The sequence below is a fragment of the Vigna radiata genome, chromosome 6 (assembly GCF_000741045.1).
Source record: "Vigna radiata var. radiata cultivar VC1973A chromosome 6, Vradiata_ver6, whole genome shotgun sequence".
Lineage (NCBI taxonomy): Eukaryota > Viridiplantae > Streptophyta > Magnoliopsida > Fabales > Fabaceae > Vigna > Vigna radiata.
The window spans coordinates 26972440-26993373 of record NC_028356.1 but is presented as its reverse complement, the minus strand read 5'-3'; the positions used below and the strand labels follow the sequence as shown (position 1 = coordinate 26993373).

Sequence of the window (20934 nt, the reverse complement as noted above, 5' to 3'; positions counted from 1 at the left end):
TAAAATTGTGCAGGCTGCGGAAATAGAGAATTTAAGGCAAGAGAATGTGAGATTGGCAGAAGAGAAAGACGGGCTTGAAATTCAAAGTCAGAAACTTGCGGAGGAAGCTTCATATGCAAAAGATTTGGCAGCAGCCGCAGCAGTTGAGCTCCGAAACCTGGCTGAAGAAGTGACTAAACTTACATATGAAAATGCAGAGCTGAGTGGTGATCTGGCAGCTGCAAAAGAGACACCTGGCAAGTCAAACTTGTCTCCAGCATCTTATGAAAGCAAGCAAAATGTAAAGAATAATTTTCATTTAGATGGGAAATCAAAAAAGCGTGGGAATGAATTTCTTATTGAGGAGTTGCAGAAGGACCTTAGTGCTAGACTCCAAAGAGAAGCTGCACTAGAAGCAGCTCTGTCTGTGAAAGTCGAAGTAGAAGCTGACCTAAGAAGGACAATTGATGAAATAAAACACCAAAAACAAGATTTGGAATATGAGCTTTCTAGCTTGCAGATATTGGTGTCAAAGATGAGAAAGTCTGGCATTAATGTTGAGGACAAGTCAACAGTTCATGTGCGTGATGATGTACAAACCAAGGTTAAAAGCGGATATCCAACATCTAATGGGTACTCTCATAGGAAACAGTACAAAGAAGCTGAAACTTTGGGAAGCATGGAAGATATGATTGCATTAGAAGAACTAAGGGCTAATTATCAAAGAGAGAGAAGAAGATGCAAGGAACTTGAAAGTCATATTTCTATATTGAAGGTATCTCATTCTGATGATCTCATTTTATGTTTCATTGATGTTTCATGATAATATGAATCATACTGATTATCTGCATTGAGTGAATTTCTTGACTTAACTAAGGTTGGGGATGAGAAAATGAGTTTAGGTGATTGGTTTTTACGAGAGACGATGAAGTAAGAGAAAGTTGAGAAAAGCTAGACTGTAAAGGGAGGAAGAATAGATGTATTCATGATCAGATATGATTAACTAATTCTATAATATTATAATTAATAAAATAGCAATTTCTGTCAAAGAAACATAATTAGTGGAAAAACATGAATAAATCTTTCAAAGAGGATAGATCAGACTACAAGTACAACTACATATGTATCTGAAAGAATTTACCTCAGCCTATAGTGACTTAGACTACATTTTTGTGTTTGAAATTCAGACCCTGAATTAGGGAAAACGGGAATTTACAAAGTGCGAAACACAATTTGCTTAAATATCTGGAATCTAGTAGCTAAATCTCTGGCGAGCTTTAGGTTCCTGCATGGCTGCAGCTAAAGACAATGGACCAGTAGGAATGATTAATAGTAAAAGAATATTGCAAGCAGGGAGACCAGCTTCAACAAACCAAGTTACTAGCACCAGCCTAAAATTTGCAACTAGTATAGAAAATTCATACTCTATGGAATTTGATCTTTCAACACGGTGAAACAGTATCATGAATTTGGTTTCTCTAGTCTTCTTTGAAGAGTAGGGATCAAAATTGCCTAGAATAGTTATTTCCGTAGGGGGTCATGTATTTTGTTTTAGATAAGCCTGGACTCGGTTTTCTGATTTTCATACTTGAAAGATCGGAAATGATATTACTTTTAACCATGTAATAGGGTGAGGATATCGCTGGTCTGGATGTTTTGGCTCTTGAAGAACTACAAAACCTTCATATTGAGGCAATAACAAAGATTTGCCAGGCAAAGGTGACACGTCTTACTTTCCTGCCGTTCAACAATAATTATTCATTGCCAAATCTTATTGAAAGAAAATAATATTTTTCTGCTTCGCTTTAAGATTTTAATTTATATTTCAGGTTCATATTTTGTTATTTTTTTTCTTATTTTCCTTTATATTCTGGAAAACCAACTCCGTCGAAGATGTTTCTGATATATTCACATTGATGATGGTAGATATGTTTTTAAAACCGGCTTTCTAACGTACCTTATAATATCTGCAACCACCTTTCTTGTACAACTGATTACTTCCTTTACTCACTGTCTGTATTGACATTTTCTTAAAATCGGTGCTGAATTGGCAATACCTAGATATCGATATTATATATTTTCAGTGTCTGAAGAGGCTGTATATGCAAAAAAAAGTCATGTAAGTTAATTCAAAATTGTAGACTTGCATTTATCAGTTCATAAAAACCACGTGGTGTTTATGGAGGAAGAAAATTGAGCAACATGATGCTCTTTTATTTAGCAGTTGTCTTTTAAGCGGTGTACTTGTCTGTTATCTTCTACCTTATATTATAATCTCTTACGACCAACATATGGTGACTGATGAACGGTATTTAACATCTTGCAGTACGCCAATCAAAACTTATAGCATCTTGCTGGAGTGTAGACAAGGTATTAGAAGTTAGTAGCGATTCCTAAGCATACGGACGCCTGATTTTATTTTCTTAATTTAGGATATTCTTTTAACTTAATATGCATTTTAATTGCAGATACATTATACTTCATAAGTTACCAAAATACTGACAACCACCTACCAATCATACTTAAGCTGGTGAATGGAAGCGGTGAAGCCCTGTGAGCTAATTTAAGTGAATAGCTAGTTGCTGCTGATAGGTTTTGAGGTCGCACGACTAAATGAAACTTTTGCTAGCAAGGATTGGTAACTGTACCTTGTGTTATTTGGTATTTATCATATACAAATTCACAAAATGAAGCTTATGAAGCTCAATATTGTACTAAGGTGACAAAAGAATCTATGTATATATTCCACATGGAATTATAGATGCTATCTAGTGTACATCCGAGCACCCTTTCCCAACAACTCATTGATCGTCTATATTTTCAAAAGATGCAGGGTAACCGTTCCCAAATATACCCAAATTGGCTGCGTATGGATGTGGAAAATCGCCTTCCAAATCACGTTCCGCACTGGTAATGAAAAAAAGAAAAACACTGGTAAACACTTGATGTTCAAAATTATATAAGAAATCATAATGTAAAACATATTACTTGGGAAGTCTATCACAATTTGAAGAAGCCCATCCAATCTGTTGCTTCTCGTTGTCATAAATGACCATTTTATCTAGTAAAGAAATGTCTGAGATCGACAAAAAGGTGTATTGCCATCAAAACGACAAATAACAAGAGAAACAAAAGTGGAATTTGTTTATACTTAACATTAGACATGCCTTACCTCCTATTATGTTGAGATTTTCAAGTCCTACTTCGGTGCCATCAAGAATCCCCAAGCAGACATTGCCATGTTTCTGTTAAAGTGCAGTATGTTAGCCTATCTCATTTGTTCTCTTAACTACAGGTTTAGTCTTAAACGGATCTCACAGTGATAATAAGATAAGCTTCTGGCGGAAGGTGCAACTGCACATTCTTAGTTTTTGTGAAGCTAAATGCTAGGGGTTTGAAGTATTTCTTGACATCACTTAACGATTTGAAATATTTTGGACCCTTCCAACAAATTGGAAGTGATGGATCATCGGTTGCTCTTGTCAACTGTTTCCCCTTTAAATCTTCCGACACCTGAATCATCGATCAAGGATAATTAACTGAAGATGGCGGAATAAATATATGTAGAACATATAAGACAATGAAATTGATGGCTAAAATTGAGGCTTTCCAGTTTCCATCTTACCAGATTTACAACAGCTTGATACGCCAGGGAGTTGAAGTATGTGTAAGAGCTCCCGCTATCAAAGATAAGTTGAAGACCCTTAACTTTCGTAGCTTTTCCGTTGAACAACAGCTCTGCGGGTCCTGAGCTGTAGTGTTTTCTGAAACAATTATTGTTTGCAAGCATTCATGAGTGGCAACAGATGATGCATGTCTGAAAAAAAGAACATCTAAGAAGGAACAAATAACATCAATTTTAAAACTTACTCCGAAGAAGTCTGCAGCATGGTTGTCCAAACAATTCCCGAAGTGGGAACAGGATAATCTCCAAAGAATAAAAACCCTCCTCCTCTTGAACTTAGGCAGTGTCCAACTACATTGCGTATCAGACCCAAAGAATGAAGCTGAGTTAAAATGCTTGCTCTGCCATTGCCAAGGCCAATGACTCCTGCTGTAGAAGGTGGGGAGGTAGAACCAGAATACTTTTGATCATATCCGCACCTAGCCATGCACCACACAAAGAAACTGTTAAATTATTCAGAAATCCTGTGAGCAGATCAATTTACTTAATGCAAAATTTCACCATATTTTTGTTAGCATCGTAACTTCACCAATAATTAACTAATTATGTCTCATTAGAATAAGCTTCTGTATAAACACTTGTAAAAGAAGAAAACTACAAGCAAAAGTGAATTGAGCTTTTCCTATGACCTAAAATCATCTCATGCAACAAGTATAGAAAATTTAGATGAGAGAATTTCCATAAAAAGTTAGTTTTAGCCCATGTGATGTCAATCATTTTACCTGCTTATTTTCTTTGTCTATAAGCGTTAATGTATAAGTTTATCCAAAAAAGAACCCTAATAGCAGAAAACACTCACCCAAAGGCTATCTTAGGGCGCACCACAGAGCCATTGGTGAATTGAAAATTAATGTAGTCCCGGACAAGCACACCCAAAGATGATCCATTATCTGCATACTCAACTTCATAGTCACATTGGTCATCTGGGGAAGCACAATTATGGTCTGTTGGTAAGTGCACTTCAGAACACAATTGTTCCGCACATTGCACAAGGTTGTGATTGGGTTTATAAAGTTGGTCACGAGGCTGCAAAAATTTAACACCAGCTGAATACTGATTCTGAGGATAGAATATTTAGAAACAGGCTTAATCTTAGTTTAAGCATTGCATACCTTGGTGCAACCTTTACATGGTGCATCACATTGAACCCAAGTGATGTCACTACCCGAGTCTATGTCAAGGTCGTAAGGCTTGGCCGGATATCCAATGTTGAGAGTCACTGTGTAATGCCTGTATAAACAAGATTAAGATATTTTTCACCGAATCATCATAATTTAAACTTAACATTAACAAATATAGAGATAAAGACCAAATTATAAAGAGAAGTCAACCTTACTTTACTTAAGTACACCTGGTTTGGGGAGGAAATATTAGACTTGAACTTAGTTCTCAATAAACCAATTCACTTTAGAAATTCGACAACCATATTTCCTTTTGTTTCCCCCAAAACAGGCATAAGAAAAAAGTGACTTATTTTTGTTAAAAGAGATGGGGTCCAATTACCCCATCCTTCAAAAATAAGGGACTACAAAAAAAGAAAGGTTAAGAGGTTAGTCACACCTACTTTTCCTTCTTCTCTAACCAAATTATAAATTGAATGGTAGGTAAAACTCAATGATACAGCCATGAAAAGTCTGAGACTAGATCAGGGATCAAATTACAAGAACTGATGAAAAGCAGAATCGCTTTTTTTTTCCCATTTTTTAAAAAATATAAGAAAACAGGTCAACGATGTTTCATAAGCACAGCTCAACTTAGAATAGGAATAGCAGAACAAAGTCATCCAAACATTAAATCATACTAAACAAGAACTGAGAAAAAATGAACAGTGAGAAAGTGATTAAGTATGAAGAAAAAATCATGGTAGAATGAGAACATACCCAAGAGGGTAGACATTTCCTTGAACTTTGAAAACAGCTGAGGAGGAAAGGCGATGGGTGGCGAGGTTTTTGGCTTTGTGGGGTTGATTGGCTGCTGAGAAAGAGAGTGGGAAAATGGCAGAAAATAGAAGAAATAATACGAAAAGCGTGTGGCATGTTATTCCCTTGCTTCTAAAATCCATAGTTGGAAAGAGCTTTATGAATAAAAAAGGGGAAAAAGGTAGCAATGAATCAAGCAAAGGTTGTCTTAGAAAGAAGTGAAGAAATGAAGAAAGAAAAGAAAAACAAAGGATTTTGGTTGGGAGACTGAAATGTAAAACGGCACTCTGCTATGCGGTGTCTACTTTTCTAGTTTGAGTTTTCTGTCAGGTGCAGTTGGTACATAACAACGTTATTTAATGTTCTAGTTGATTTTTTTTTTAAACACTTCTTTTACTATTTATTGGAATTTTTTTTTAGGGTTAAGTATGTTTTTAGTCCCTATCTTTTGGGACGATTTTGGTTTTAGTCCTTTTAAGGTACAATTTAGTTTTTCAACTTTATAAAATTCGTTTTAATCCTTTTTACCAAATTTTTTTTAACTTTATTTGCTGTTTCAAGTACTATAATGAAACGTGCTTGAAACAATAAATAAAATTAAAAAATTTTGATAAAAAGGACTAAAATCAGAGTTTTCTAAAGTTGAATGACTAAATTGTACTTTAGTTTGAAAGAGGTAATAAAACCAAAATCGTCCCAAAGTGGACTAAAAACATATTTAACTCTTTTTTTATAAAGTTTGTCAATTTTAAAAGTTACTAAGAATTTTTATATTCATAAACCATGAATATAGCAAATTGTGATTTCTAAAAGTAGTTATTACAGTATATGCTAGATAAGAAATACTTACATGAATTTCTACCATGTTAAATAATGTAATAAGAAAAATCTGACATTTTCTTGCAGTATTTATATTTTATTTTTATTTTAAACATTATTCTTGTATTAACTGTATACGCTAATTTAATTACTCAACTTTTTTTTTATTAAATCTTAACTGTATATACTTTTGAATTTATTGAAACCTAAACTATTATATATTTGAACTAAATTAAACTATATAATAGATATAATATACTCAGCCGATACAACTTTGATTATAGATTTTATACCATTTTTAATTTCTATTTTTGTCTATATCTTTTTTTTTTTATTTTTGTAATCTATATTTAATTTGATTCTTTTCATGTCGTTGTTAAGATATGAACAATATATATTAGGAATCAGTTCATGAGATTTTTTAATATTTTAAAATTTTTATTTTTTTAAGATTTTTTCATAATTTAAAAAACAATTGTTTATGTATTAAATCAATATTGTGTCACATGATTACGTTTTAGTGTATTGTATAATTTTTGTTATTTTTTATTAATTTAATCTCAATTTTTTTTTTGTTAATTTTGTTCTATTTCATTCTAATTTCATCTCTCTTTTAATTAACATTAAATTTATTTTTTATTAAATATTTTCATTATTTGTATACCAACTCTAACTATATTATTGGAACATAATTATTATATTTATGTATGATTTTATATCGACCTAAAAAATAGGGTTATTAGTTCAGAGATAATGAAAAATTCTTCTACTAATTTTGAAAATGATAATAAATTTTCATTCTAATTTTAAAAATAAATTAGAATTTTCTTTCTAATTTTAGAAAAAATTAGAATTTTTTTTCTAATTTTAAAAATAAAATAAAAATTTCCTTATAATTTTAAAAATCATAAAGTATTTTTCTTATAATTTCAGAAATAATGAAGAAATTTCATTCTAATTTTAAAAATGATGAAGAAATTTTTTTTAATTTTAAAAATAATGAAGAATTTTCCTTCTATCTTTAAAAATAATTAGAAAACTTATTTTTAATTTTAAAAATAATGAACAATTTTCTTTTTAATTTTAAATATAATGAAGAATTTTTCTTCTAATTTTAAAAATAATAAAGAATTTTCCTTTTATTTTTAAAAATAATAAAGAATTTTCCTTCTAATTTTAAAAATAATGAAGAATTTTTCATCTAATTTTAAAATAATGAAGATTTTTTCTTTTAAAAATTAAAGTTGGGACTTGGACAAAATTAACATAAATTAGGACTAAGTTGAAAAAATTAACAAAAATTAGGATTAAATTGAATAAACATAACAAAAATTTGGACTAAATTGAATAGACATTGACACATGGCATTAACGTTGGCACGTGGCATTAACGTTGACATATAACACTGATACTAACTTGACATGTGATACTAACATTGTCTTCACACGTGACACTAACGTTGTTACATGGTACAATATTATCTTTACACGTGGACAAAATTTTTTAAATTATGAAAATGTCTAAAAAAAATTAAAAATAATAACAATTTTAAAAAAGTTTAAAAACCATGAACTAACACGTGGCACACACAATTTATCTGTTATTAACGATTGATGAAAAATGACAAAATTGAACATAAATAATAAAAATTGAGACAACATTAAATATTAAAAAAATGAGTCCCACATTGAATAAAGTCCATGAAAATATGAACAAAAATACTATCAAGCCTTGATTATACTGTTGTTATTTTATAAAATTTTGTTTTTTATTCAGAATTCGATAATGTATTTCTTTTATAAAAACTAAACTAGAAATTTTAGATAAGCAATAAAATGAGAAAAAAAAATGTCCACAACAAACATCGAATCCACCTAGACCTGATATTTTCTTGGCAATTACTTGTTACACATTATCATTTTCTTAAGTTTGTTGAGTACACCACGAGCCTCATCCTCTAATTCTTATTAATTCCAAATCTGTTACATAATGCACATTTCGGTAGCCTATTCCAGATTTTCTTTTTTGATGGCATATTTTTCATTCCTAGATCTCATCCATCTCGAAATCTCCATTCCAATGGCTTTGGGACAACTGATTTCGGAAAAAAGAATGTAACACTTGTAATGTCTCAATTTCAAGGTGTCACGGGTTATTAAATACCAAAAATTTCAACTTTTTATCATAGGGTAAAAACTTTAACATTTAAAGATACATATTTTATTCAAAGCATATGAGTTTCAAAAGACTTGTCTAATTACATTATTCAAAATAATGGAAATAAAGAACTAAAGAAAACAACTCCAATTACATTGTGTTAAATTTAACAAAATTAACTTTCAATAAAAATCCTCCCATCATCTCTCGAATCTATCATACATCAACATCATCTGTTCACGTATAAAACATTATACAATCATCAGCGATAATTTCGTTCACAAGCACAGAAACATGTATGTAATAAGCTACCGATAAAACAATGATAATAACGAGATATAAGCACATTGATTATATTAACCATAAATAATCACCCCATGCATAATAGTAATAACAATAGGATTCCAAAACCTCTAACATAAACAATTCAATCATAATGGATTACTCGAATTCTCAATCCACAGTTTGCGATTTTCAATGTTATCATGAACATCATAAACATAGACTGATCGTCGATCCTCGCAACAACACCTATGCTAACTACATCACATTTTATCCTCATGATCCACAAAGCATCCTCTAAAGCATCATCATTGGTACGGTCATTAACACATGTACCACCATCATGATTAACCTCTGTTAGAAAACAGGTAGGCTTCGTTTTTGCACCAAGAGGGGGGGGGGGTGAATTGGTGTTTTTATCAAAATCAAATTCTTTTCGCAATCTTGAAATCAAAGTATGAAAGTTTTCAAACTTTCTTGAAATACAAGTAATGAAAATTCGTATGCAGCGGAAAAACGTAGTTGACTGCATTAAATGTAAAGTCGATTGTAAAGTAAAAGTGCAGGGATAGAGAAAATCAAACACTGATTTTTATACTAATTCGGCCAACAATGCCTACATCCAGTGTCCTTCTAACCTAGGAAGCAAATGCACTATAATGGTTGCGGTTTTTACAACAAGGAATTTATAAAAGATCTCCACGTCAAAAATATAAATCTCCTCTCTAACCCTTAAAAAAAATATATATATCTTTTACTATTTTTTTTTCTTGGGCTAATTGTGTGCTCTAGTGCAGTATTCTTTAGTGTATGCAGGATAAAATTTGTACTNGGAGCACAAGATCATCAGGAGGCAGACAAGAAAGGAGAATTGGTTCACCAACACCCTGATGTGAAAAGTGACAAACTCAAATCTTGTACACCCGTGAAATTCAAGAATAGGTTATAGGTTGTTAAGACTATCAGAGCAAACATAGCTCTTGAGATTGAGGATCCTTAGAGTTGGTAATAAAGGAAATTTCCGAGATTTTGTTGGTGCCATGAAGGAAGGAAGAACACCAACAGAAAAATATCAACACTTACTGATGGGTGTTTGAGCTTCACCCGAGTCAAGCTAATGACGTTAAAAGAGCGTTTGCTGGGAGGCAACCCAGTTTATAACCTTTTCTTTTTAATTAATTATTTGTGTGATTTGGATTTGATTTTTCTGTGTGTTTAAGTTTTTTTTTTTAGGTTATATGCTTCTTCTGATGGCAGTGATAAATAAACATCTACTGATGGATGTCACTGACAACATTTACTGATGAATGCTACTGGGATAACATCTACTGAGGGGTGCTAGATGATTATGTTTTCACTAAAGGATACAGGAAGGTACACCTACTGATGGGTGTTGGTAAGGATTTCACTTACTGATGGGTGCTAGGAAGATTTCGGGTCAGGCTCGTGACGTTAAACAAGCGCTTACTAGGAGGCAACCCAGGATTTTTCTTATCTTTTGTTTTGTTTTTGTAATTTGAATTCTTAGTATAGGTTTGATTTTGTTAAGTAGTGTAGGATTGATGTACTTGGTTGGACACGAGATCTGATGTAGTGGTTTGATATTGGTATTTATGTGTGATGATAATTGCTTGATGATGCTTTGATATTGATGATGTTGAGATTGCACAATATGCTGATATACAGGTGGTGGTTCACAAGTTATGTGAACAAATGCATGATGGTGTTGTGATTGTGATTATGATGCTAAGCAAGATGTTTATCTAGAATACTTGAAAGCATGAATAATTTTGCCCAATTTTATATGATTGACTGAATTGTATGCATGTGTCATATGATCAAGGCCATTTTTGGTTGAACCCATTCTTAGCCAATGCTAAAATTGTTGTCCCAATTAAAAAGAGCACCATGTGTTTTACCCTTTTTGAACCTGAGCCTTAAACAGGATGAAAACCCTTGTGAAAAAAATATTTACCTTGAGGTAAGTTGAGAATTATTGCATGGTATTGATAAAGGTTCAAGTTTGGGGTTGTTGGGAAAGATGAAAATGATAGAAAAAGATGAAAAAGATAGAATGAAAGAAAGATAAGCTCAATGAAAAAAGGGGGAAACTTGGGAATGAGATTGATTGGTTAAAGAGAGTTTGTGCTTGAATTATGAATGTATAAATAACTCTCTTAACTCAAGGATTTTGTGATCTAGAAAAACCAATTTTTCTTGTTAGCCCAAGCCACATTATAAGCCTTGAAAAAGTCCTTGTGATGACGTGTGTGTGAGAATGTTAATTGTGGTAAATGAAAGGAAATTTTATTCTGTGACATGTAGATAATAGAGGGAAAGAGTGGCCTTTATACACCTTTGAGTGAAACACTTTTGAATGCTTGAGTGTAACACTTTATCTGGTTAGGAATGATTCCATGAATTCATGATTATATCTATGCTTAGCTAATTGATCATTCATGAGAATAACATCTGTTGGAAGATTATGTGATTATGTGAACACCGTGATGAGTAATTAGAATCAAAGAATGTGCACCTCTTGACTAAATTCTATTGATGAGTTGATTTGAGTGATTACTTATCTTGAAAGAAAGAGCTTTTGGAATGTGATTGAACCATTGTGTTGATTGGTGGAAGATTAAGTTACATCTTGTTTGCTTGAGGACAAGCAAAGTTCTAAGTTTGAGGTTGTGATAACGGTTCAAAAACCGTTATTCTTACACTTAATTTTGATATCAAAAACACCCTTAATGACTTAGAAACTTGCTTTGACTCATGTTTTTGCTTTAGTTTTGTGAATAAGAGAGTTGAGGTTATACTTGATGATTTTATCACTAAGTTCCCCTAATTTTGTAGGTTATTGGAATGATTTGAAGGAAGGGTTGAAGTATTAAGGAGTTGCAGCGCAGAAAAATCAACCATAATGCAGAAAAGTCAACCAGTCAACCAGAAAAGTCAATCAGTCAACTAGAATGCTGAAAAGTCAACCAGAGTGTAGTTTTTCAGAACTGTGGGTGGCACTGAGCGCCAGTCGAGCGCTGAGCACCAGTTTTCTTGCCAATTTTTCACTATTTTGCGCCTGGTGACACCAATGGGCACCATTCTGAGTGTCGCAGCTACCGTTGAGCGATACTGTAGCGTTGAGCGCTAGCGACGTGAGTTTTGGACTTGTTTTCTGTTATTTTATGATATGTTCTGGGCTTGGACCTATTTTCTGTTATTTTTCTACCCTATTTAAAGACCTGGACGTCTTAGGGTTTTTATCTTTTGATGGCTTAAGTACAAAAACATATTTTTCACCCCTTTGGGGGGCAGATTTGGGGAATTGACAACTCTCCTTTTCTCTTTCTAGGGTTTTTATCTCTTTCATTCCATTGTACACCTAGTTCTTCCATGACGATGGAGAACTAATCTTATTTGTTACTGGGGAAAGATGTAACCTCTAAACTCTCTTGTATCTGAAGTTCTTATTTTATTCATATACTTTAGTTATCAATAGTTTGAGTTTTCTTCTCTATACTTTATGCTTGCATTGTTTAACTTATTCAATGTCATGATCATTGATTTTGTCGATATAGACACATATGGGAAAATCTAGACATGGGGGGAATTCTCTTGATTATGCAATATTACCTAGACATAGGAATAGGACGGTCAATTGCTTTAAGCTTCTGTACACTGAAATGCATGACTAATTACCAGGGAGACTAGACATAGTAAACTAGTAATTGGAAGTAGGCTCTCTTCACCGAGACATCGGGTTTAGAGTAAATTAGAAAGTTGCATGAACATTGATAACAAAGTTGAACTTACCAAGAATAATAGATATATGAGAGTGCTTAGGAGAAATCTAAACCCTAGTACCATATTCATCTCATATTATCAACATCATCCATTCACTTTTGTGTTTAACCTCAATTGATCAAATTGCATGCATATTTACTTTTATTTTTTTACATTTAAAAACTCCAAAATATTGTTCTTATAGTCTTGATTGGTTAAGCAAAAGCACAATTATTTAGTGCCGTGAGTCTCCTTGGAAAATGATACTTGGTCTTACCACTTATTATTACTTGATACGATCTGGTACACTTGTCAGAGTCTTAAGATATACCCACAATCCGCTTTACTACACTTCTTCTTTTTTTGGTTGCTATCACAACAAAACATGCAATTCCTTTCCGAATATCATACAAAACTTTGCGAGACAAAATCGTCTATAACGGATACGTCTCTACCTGTTCCTTCCCTGGAAATACAATCTTCTACTAACCGCAATCAATGGGAAGACCATTGGTCATCAACCAATCCATCCCCACAATTATGTCTAGACACACCAGATTAGCCTTGAATATATGTCCTGCTACTTCTAATAGACACCGAACAAAAATTAAACTGTTTGAGACTTACCCTGATGCTTACTAACTCGTGTCCCAGATCAACCACAAGCAACCTAAATTTCTCCAAACATTTAAGAGAAATAAATGAATGTGTTGCACCCGAATCAAACAAAAAACATGCACACATTTATCATTCAAGTAGTAAGTGTCCAAAATTAAGTTACCCGATTTAGACGCTTTGGCTTCTGTCATGACAAAAACTCGTCCTACTGTTTTCGGCTTCCCTCCAGAGGACATCTGAGTCTGTGCTCCACTCCTTGGATTCTTCTTCTCTAGACAGGCAAGAACAAGATGTTTAGGCTTCTGACAGATAAAATAGTGTCTCCTTAGTCTTCACATTAGTCAACTTCAGAAAATATCTCCTAGTTTGAGGACCCCACATTCATAGCACTTCAAACCTCCAGAATGTCCCTACTGAGGTATAACATATGGCTTCTTCTAATTTTTGTCTCTAAACAAACAACCCTTATGAGTCCTCATCATCTGATTCAGACTCTCTTCCATCATCTCTTCTATCTTGAATTGTTCCACCATTTTCGTATATGCTTTGATCTTTAGATGCACTATGAATCTCATCAGACTAGGACACAAGCCCCTCTCCAACTTTCTGCACTTTCAATCCTCATTCATGGTCTGAGTATAAAATCTAGAGAGGTACACAAAACAGACCACATATTCTTGTACAGTCCTGCTTCTTTGGTGTAGCGTAAGGAACTCTATTCCCCTTTTATATTCAACACTTTAAGGAAAATAACACTCCAAGAATTTTGCTTTGAAATTCACCTAGTTAATCTTCTATCCTTTAGCGGATGTCAATTGCTTTTTGCTCCTCCACTAGTACTATGCCTCCTCAACTAGCATGAAAGTAGAGAACATCGACTTCTACTCCTCAATACAGTCAATCACTCCAAACATCTTTTCGTTGTCGCAGATCCAGTCATCTTCCTGATCTATAGTAGCCTTTCCATTGAATTTGGATTGATTATGATGAAGATAGTCATTCATACCAGCACGGTACCTAGGGATAGGTCCTACATGTTGTCCTTGGAGTGTGTCCATCATCTGTTCGAGAGCGCGAGGATATCCTCAACGATATTGGCAGGGGATCGTGCTCTACGGGACATAATTTACACACAACAATAACACTCATTTAATCATTTTAGTTCGAACAATCATACACATATGCATGCAATCAAATAATCATACACAACGTGCATTTAAGCATACATAATTTATTCAAAGCATATGAGTTCCAAAAGACTTGTCTAATTACATTATTTAAAATAATGGAAATAACAAATGAAATAAAATAACTCTAATTACATTGTCGTAAATTTAACAAAAATAAATTTCAATAAAAATCCCTAGTCTATTCTTCGCCATCTCTCGAATCTGTCATGCCTCAACACCATCTACAACATCATTTACCCATGTATAACACATTATACGATCGTTAACGATAATTTCGTTCACAAACACACAAACCCAAACATGTATGCGGTAAGCTACCGATAAGACAATAATAATAACAAGATATAGACACACTGATTATATTAACCATAAACAATCATCCCATACACAATAATAATAACAATAGGATTCCCAAACCTTTAACATAAACAATTTAATCATAATGGATTACTTGAATTCTCGATCCACAGTCTGCGATCTTCAATGCTATCACAAACATCATAAGCATAGACTAATCGTTTATCTTTACAATAACACCTATGGTAACTACAACACATTTTCTCGTCATTGTCCATAAAGCATCCTCTGAAGCATCATCATCGTTACGATCATTAACACATGTACCACCACCATGATTAACCCCGTCATGAATATCACCATGAGCATCCACAATACCATACACCATAGTAGAAAGGATCAATCCCACTCATGTACCCTACCTCACCCGCCTGTAGCCTCTCCTATAGACCATATGTATTGTTAGAGCGGTGCAACAGAATGGTTAGCGTGTATAACAAATTAAGAGCGGGGTGAATTGGTTTCTTATCACAAATAATACCTTTAATAATTTTCTCGTAAAATGTAAATTCTTTAATAACAATTTAAACAAATGAGAGAGTAAGGATAAGAGAAAATTGCACAGGTGATGTTTATACTGGTTCGGATCACACAAATCCTAAGTCCAATTGTTAATCTCAACCGAGAATTAACGCTTCACTATCACAAACCAACAAAGTGTTCCAATCACAGAGAAAATAAAACATGTTAAGGTTAAAATACTTCTCTTATTACCCCAAGAGATGGAACTCACTTCCCTTGAAACCCATAAAGGTTGAACACCTCCTCCAAATGTTTCATGAAGGATGCACACCTCCTTTGAATATTCACAAAGGATGAACACCTCCTTTGAATCTTCACAAAGGATGACAGACTTTCAAATTAGCAACAACAACAACATTCAATCATAACTCTCCTGTGAAAGTTCTCGCTCTATGCCAACACCAAGTCCTCAAAGCCAAAGGACAAGGAAAACACCATCACCTTATATAAGGAAGATTCAATACTTGAATAACCCTTCCTTTGCACACAAGGAAAAAGGAAGCAACTCTCCAGACATAAACTCAGGATTTACTAGGTATAGTAAGTAGACTTATTCCCCCACTCTTATGCTCATCAATCACACACTCTGGTATATTCCAACACCTGCTCATGCTCCAATCTCAAACATATGTCAAGACTGACCATGAACATAACCAACAATCTCATTCTCTGATTATCACCACATTCTACAACTCCTCAAGCTTGGTCCTCATTCATTCTTTATCAAAGTCACCATTTTAACAAAAATGCACTAGAATAATTGATTATCATAAGTGATAATTGTTGGTACCAGCGAGGTATGGTTTGAAGAGTATAGCGCAGCGGAATTAAACTTAGAGTAAGCGGAAAGCGTGTTTAGTCACCTTTTTAAAACAAGTTGGTCCTTTTTCGAAAAAACAATTTTCTTTCAGAAAATTTATCGAACAGTTTGTGTGCAGACAAAAAATAACAAGTGCAGGGAGTAGAAAAATCACACAAGTATTTTTATACTGGTTCGATTCAACAGAATCTACGTCCATTCGTTAATCACTATAAAAAGTGATTAACAGTTTCACTAAAAATCAGTTTCACAGATTTACAATAAGTGAATGAAAATAAAAGATAAAAAGACCTTCCTTCGACGAACGAACCGGAAGAGAACTACTTTGTCAACTCGAAGAGAACCGCTCCGACTTTCGACCAACGAAACGCAAGCTTCTCCTATTCACGAGACCAGACAAAGTACACCTTGCCAACTCGAAGAGAACCGCTCCGACTATCGACCAATGATACGCAAGCTTCTCCTATTCACGAGACCAGGAAAAGCACCTTACCTACTCGTAGAGAACCACTCCGACTATCGACACACGAAACGCGAGCTTCTCCTATTCACGAGACCAGGTAAGGGAACATAACTAGCCTTAGAGAACTTCCTCAGACAAACTGTATTCTACTAAAGACCTAAGTTCAAAATGTTACTTTTGAACTTCACAGAAACCCAATATATAGGCAGCTGCTCTGAATATCAAAGGTCAAGTCCCAATTGCCACAAATAATCGATTATTGTAAGTGATAATCGATTATTCAAGTCCGTTATAGGTTTTTCAAAAAGTGATAATCGATTATTCCTGGATGACTTGTGATAATCGATTATTGCTTCTTGATAATCGATTATTGCAGTTAAAAATGTAAGTTTTACAAAGTTTATAGGACTTTCCTACTACATTTAATTTCAAAAAATTGCTTTTAAATAATTTTAGACTCTTCTTCAACTAAGTCTTCTTGCAGCATCATCAAAACAATCTCTTTATTGGTAACAATCTCCCCCTTTTTGATGATGATAAAAAATTCAACTTTTAAAAGCAACTTTGGCTATCCTGCAAAACATGAGCTAACAAACAACAACAGAGTTAGCAATACCTGTATCACAACAGAGTTAGCAATACCTGTATCAATTTATACTTCTCCCCTTATATTATTCTTCTCCCCCTTTTTGATCATAAGCAAAAAGATTAAATTAAAAAGCTCCCCCTAAATATGATCTCCCCCTCAATTAAATAATGTATGCATAAAACAAGAGATCATGTTATTCATAAAAGAAAGGATTACATAGACACCATAAGGAGAAACATAAAAGACAAAAATATAACATAGAGATAAGAATAACAACCAATCAACAAAGCACTCAGACAAAAAAATCCTAATTCTAAAATTCAGGACTTGGGATGTCTCGGGTGATTGAAGGTTTAGATGATNTTCAATATTTCCTAGATGAACATCAATGTCAAGAATTTGATCAACCATATAACTTTCATGAGCTTGCTGCCATTCATAAATTTGATCAAAGTGAGGTTTCAGGGCAAGACTCATATCTTCCAATTATCACAAAAGTTCTCAATCAAAAGCTTCACCCCCTCTTTTTTAAAAAAAAAAATCTAAAATTTATGATCCTCATAAAATAAGTAACTTAAAAATTTAAGTCCTTTTAAAATTACTCCTCCTAAATGTAATAATCCCCTTTCAAAAGAAAAACAGAAAAAAATTTTAAAAAAGTTTTTTTTTTACACTGATAATCGATTATTACTTTAAATAATCGATTATTTGTGATCCAAATTGTCAAAATCTAAATTTTTAGGCCGAGATAATAGATTATTACCCTTTGGTAATCGATTATTTATGTTAATTTCCGAAAAAACAGATATTTAGGCCAAATTTTTAACCTAAAATACATCTAGCATTCGTAAAAGGTCCAAACATCTAACAACCTTAAATATCTCCTCCTCAAATGGTTACCAGGTATCACAAGATCATGTCATAAGATGTCAAACAAAAATTTCTCTTAAACTCAAAAGCAAGATCTGAAAAATATTTTAAGATCTGTTCAGTCCAAAACAATGCAGATATGCTTACAAGACAGTTCAGAAAAGTATTTGAACTTCCAAACCATTTTCAATATTTCTTAGCAAATCAAATTCAGTTTTTATCAGACTTTATCAATGATTCTGCGATCAATTTATAAACTATAATGAAAGCAACAATAGCTAATATGAAAGTGATCACATCACAACAGCTCAAGGTTTAACAGGAAAGCATTTCTACTAGCGTAATTAGTTCAAAAACTAATTTTGACAACATAATTTATAATTTTCCAAACAGAAACTATGATTTATGCACTCTCATATCCCAATCTGTTCAATCTCATGAATTCAGTTGTGCATATCAAAACAACTTATACAAAAATTTAAACACAAGCTGATATAGAATTTATCTTTCATCAGTTTTTAGACTAATTAATTTACATCAAAAATATGCAAATTTGATCCGTTTCATTTATTGTATCCAAGCTCTCAATGTGAATTATCATAGCTCATTTGGAATGCATTTTGAACATATAAACAGATCTCCATAGAAATAATTTCAAAATAGAGATGATAATTTAATCATCAAATGTTTTTTTTTAATCATCCAAAAATGCCAATGAAAACCAGCTCATTTGAATGACTTTTTCATAATTTTTTATGCTAGACACAGATTATACCAAAGGTAACTTCAAAGTACTCATGAAATTGAATATTGGGCCAGTTAAACATATATTCAATTTGACAATTTTACAGCAAAGTACCAAAATACAATGCACCTAAAAAGATAAAAATTTAGCACTTGAATGTCTTAAATAAATTAATTTCATTGATTAAAATGTGCAAGCAGATAGGAACACTCCACAGGATGAATGAAACAGTAATGAACATATCATTTGCTCAAACAGAATTGAATATAATAGTAACCAAAGATTTGAAGATCAAACATAGCAAAATGCAACAGTACAGTTTGAATACTACTTAGGTCAATCACTTGGTGCTCGAACCAAAGCTTTGGATATCACTTGATTGATTCACTTCCTGGCTTGGAGCATCAATTCCAAAAGCAGAATATCATAAAGTTCTCTTCTCCTTTTGAAAAACTTATTCTGCAAAATAAAGCAATAGAGTTTTTGGTACCCATAATCTTATTTGGGTCCTTGAGGTTAGAGACATANTACTTTACGATAGGAATCCAAGTATATTTTCCATTTGGAACTCCAAAATGTTTAATGTTGCATTTGTTAGAAGTGTGTACCTTTTTCATGCAATAGAAACAACAAACATCATGCACCTTGTTCTTCATAAAAGTCCCCTTCTCAACCCAAACTCTACGGGTTCTTTTAATTTGAGGTTTCCTATGTTGATGCATGTTCTTGTTTTTAACATTTTTTTTTCTAAAACCATTTTGAGCATGTGAAATAGATTTGGTGGCTTTAGCAAGCAAATTTTCAAGAATATCTATGTCAAACATGTGACTCTTACAAGAAGAGCATTCAACAAATTTTTTATTTGCATCAGATTCAGATAATTTCATTTCAAGATTACTAATTTTGTTTCTCAAAACAACTTCTTCATCTAATGCACTTTCATATTTAATTTTCAATTCCTTAAACTTATTTTTCAAATTTTTATGATCTGCATCTAATTTCTCAGATTCATTTAACAATTCAAGAAAAACTTTTTGTAAATCAAACTCACTAGTGTCAAGGCTAGAGCCATTTACATCGCTTGCAGTATGATGGAGGTCGCACCCCATGCAAAATTTAATGAGCATATAAGAAATGCAGTATAGACTAGGAAGTGACTCCTAGGTCGTCTCTCAAGGACCAACTGCGGTTCGAGACTTAGGTCAGACACGAAGTGGGGGGGGGGGTTTGAAAGTGTTTGAGACGAGAATTAAACCCAATTAAAATGCATGGAAATTAAACACAACCGAATAAGATAGAAAACATTAAAGTAAAATAAAATGCTAATCCCAACATTACATAGACAATTATCTAGAACAACTNAAATTACTAAAATGCGACACTAAATTAAATACATAGAAACAACTCAAAATGCAATGCAAAATAAATTGAAACAAAAGAAATGAGCAAGCATAAATTTCTTTTACCGAGACTACATGTGCATCTATTAAAGAAATTAATTTTGCAAAAGAGCCTAAGGAAACCCCTTGGCCGAGACATGTTGAACTTCCACATGCTTGATTCAAAGGAAATAATAAAAAAAAAAGAAAAATGGTGCAACCCCTTTGTCTGAGAGGTGCACCTACGTTGCTTGCTAAACTAATTCACCATTAGTACCCCTTTCTCATTNAAATTGAAATTAACGAAAACTGAAATTAGCATCACCCAATAAAATCTATCAGCACGTGTGCCTTCTTCAAGTGAATAATTTGTCCTATATCATTAAGTGTCTCCCACAAAGTAAATCAGCCTAAGACCTCTCTGCACCATGTCACCGTTGCTAGACTAAAGCTTAATAAATAAAAAGAACACATGGACCAACNTTAAAATCACTGTGAACAAGCTAAGCAAAATTCTAATTTATGGAATATGTAAATAAANGTTACAGCAACTGAATCAAANCTTCAATAAAAATANATTGCACACAACCAAATGGAAAGGCACTAAGAACCCAGCAAAAGAAAAAGAGAGNGGCGGCTGCTCTCTGTGTCAGCGCCCTCTTTCATTCATAAACATTGTTCAAAAGTAAAACCCAAGAANGTTGGTGGCTTCTGGATGTTCCAGCCAANGAAAAGTAAATAAAAAAAAANNGNNAAA

The 20934-nt window shown here is 33.2% G+C and overlaps 2 protein-coding genes across 6 annotated transcripts in view; one reads left to right on the top strand and one right to left on the bottom strand.

The window, feature by feature from the left end:
- The window catches only part of LOC106764831 (kinesin-like protein KIN-7C, mitochondrial), a 33394-nt gene extending 30650 nt beyond the window's left edge, over positions 1-2744 (top strand). For 2 of the 3 annotated variants that reach the window (XM_014649241.2, XM_022782321.1), the window contains exons 23-26: positions 14-754; positions 1609-1698; positions 2306-2349; positions 2448-2744. In XM_014649241.2, coding sequence (XP_014504727.1) covers positions 14-754; positions 1609-1698; positions 2306-2326 — 852 coding nt within the window. In that variant the 3' untranslated portion in view covers positions 2327-2349; positions 2448-2744. Of the gene's footprint in view, positions 1-13; positions 755-1608; positions 1699-2305; positions 2359-2447 lie in introns of all 3 variants that reach the window. The other variant, XM_022782322.1, reaches the window with a different exon arrangement.
- LOC106764832 (aspartic proteinase Asp1) lies at positions 2573-5937 on the bottom strand. Of its 3 annotated transcripts, none has more exons than XM_022782323.1 (9): positions 5545-5937; positions 4777-4894; positions 4464-4690; positions 3850-4083; positions 3605-3743; positions 3298-3492; positions 3152-3224; positions 2968-3040; positions 2573-2886 (listed from the first exon to the last, which is right to left on the bottom strand). In XM_022782323.1, exons 1-9 carry the CDS (start codon positions 5724-5726, stop codon positions 2781-2783), a joined length of 1347 nt encoding a protein of 448 aa, XP_022638044.1. In that variant the 5' UTR covers positions 5727-5937; the 3' UTR covers positions 2573-2780. The 3 variants fall into 3 exon arrangements, with proteins under 3 accessions (XP_022638044.1, XP_014504730.1, XP_022638045.1); XM_014649244.2 differs by having other exon boundaries at positions 2968-3055; positions 5545-5936; XM_022782324.1 differs by lacking the exon at positions 2968-3040.
- Positions 5938-20934: the final 14997 nt, after the last annotated feature.

Bases quoted from the DNA above. Each gene is read 5' to 3' on its own strand.
- LOC106764832 (XM_014649244.2), bottom strand. From the start codon at position 5,726: ATGGATTTTAGAAGCAAGGGAATAACATGCCACACGCTTTTCGTATTA. The intron at 3,493-3,604 runs GTAAGATGGAAA...TCGATGATTCAG, and splicing joins ATCAAGCTGTTGTAAATCTG to GTGTCGGAAGATTTAAAGGG. The intron at 3,225-3,297 runs GTGAGATCCGTT...GCACTTTAACAG, and splicing joins AAGCTTATCTTATTATCACT to AAACATGGCAATGTCTGCTT.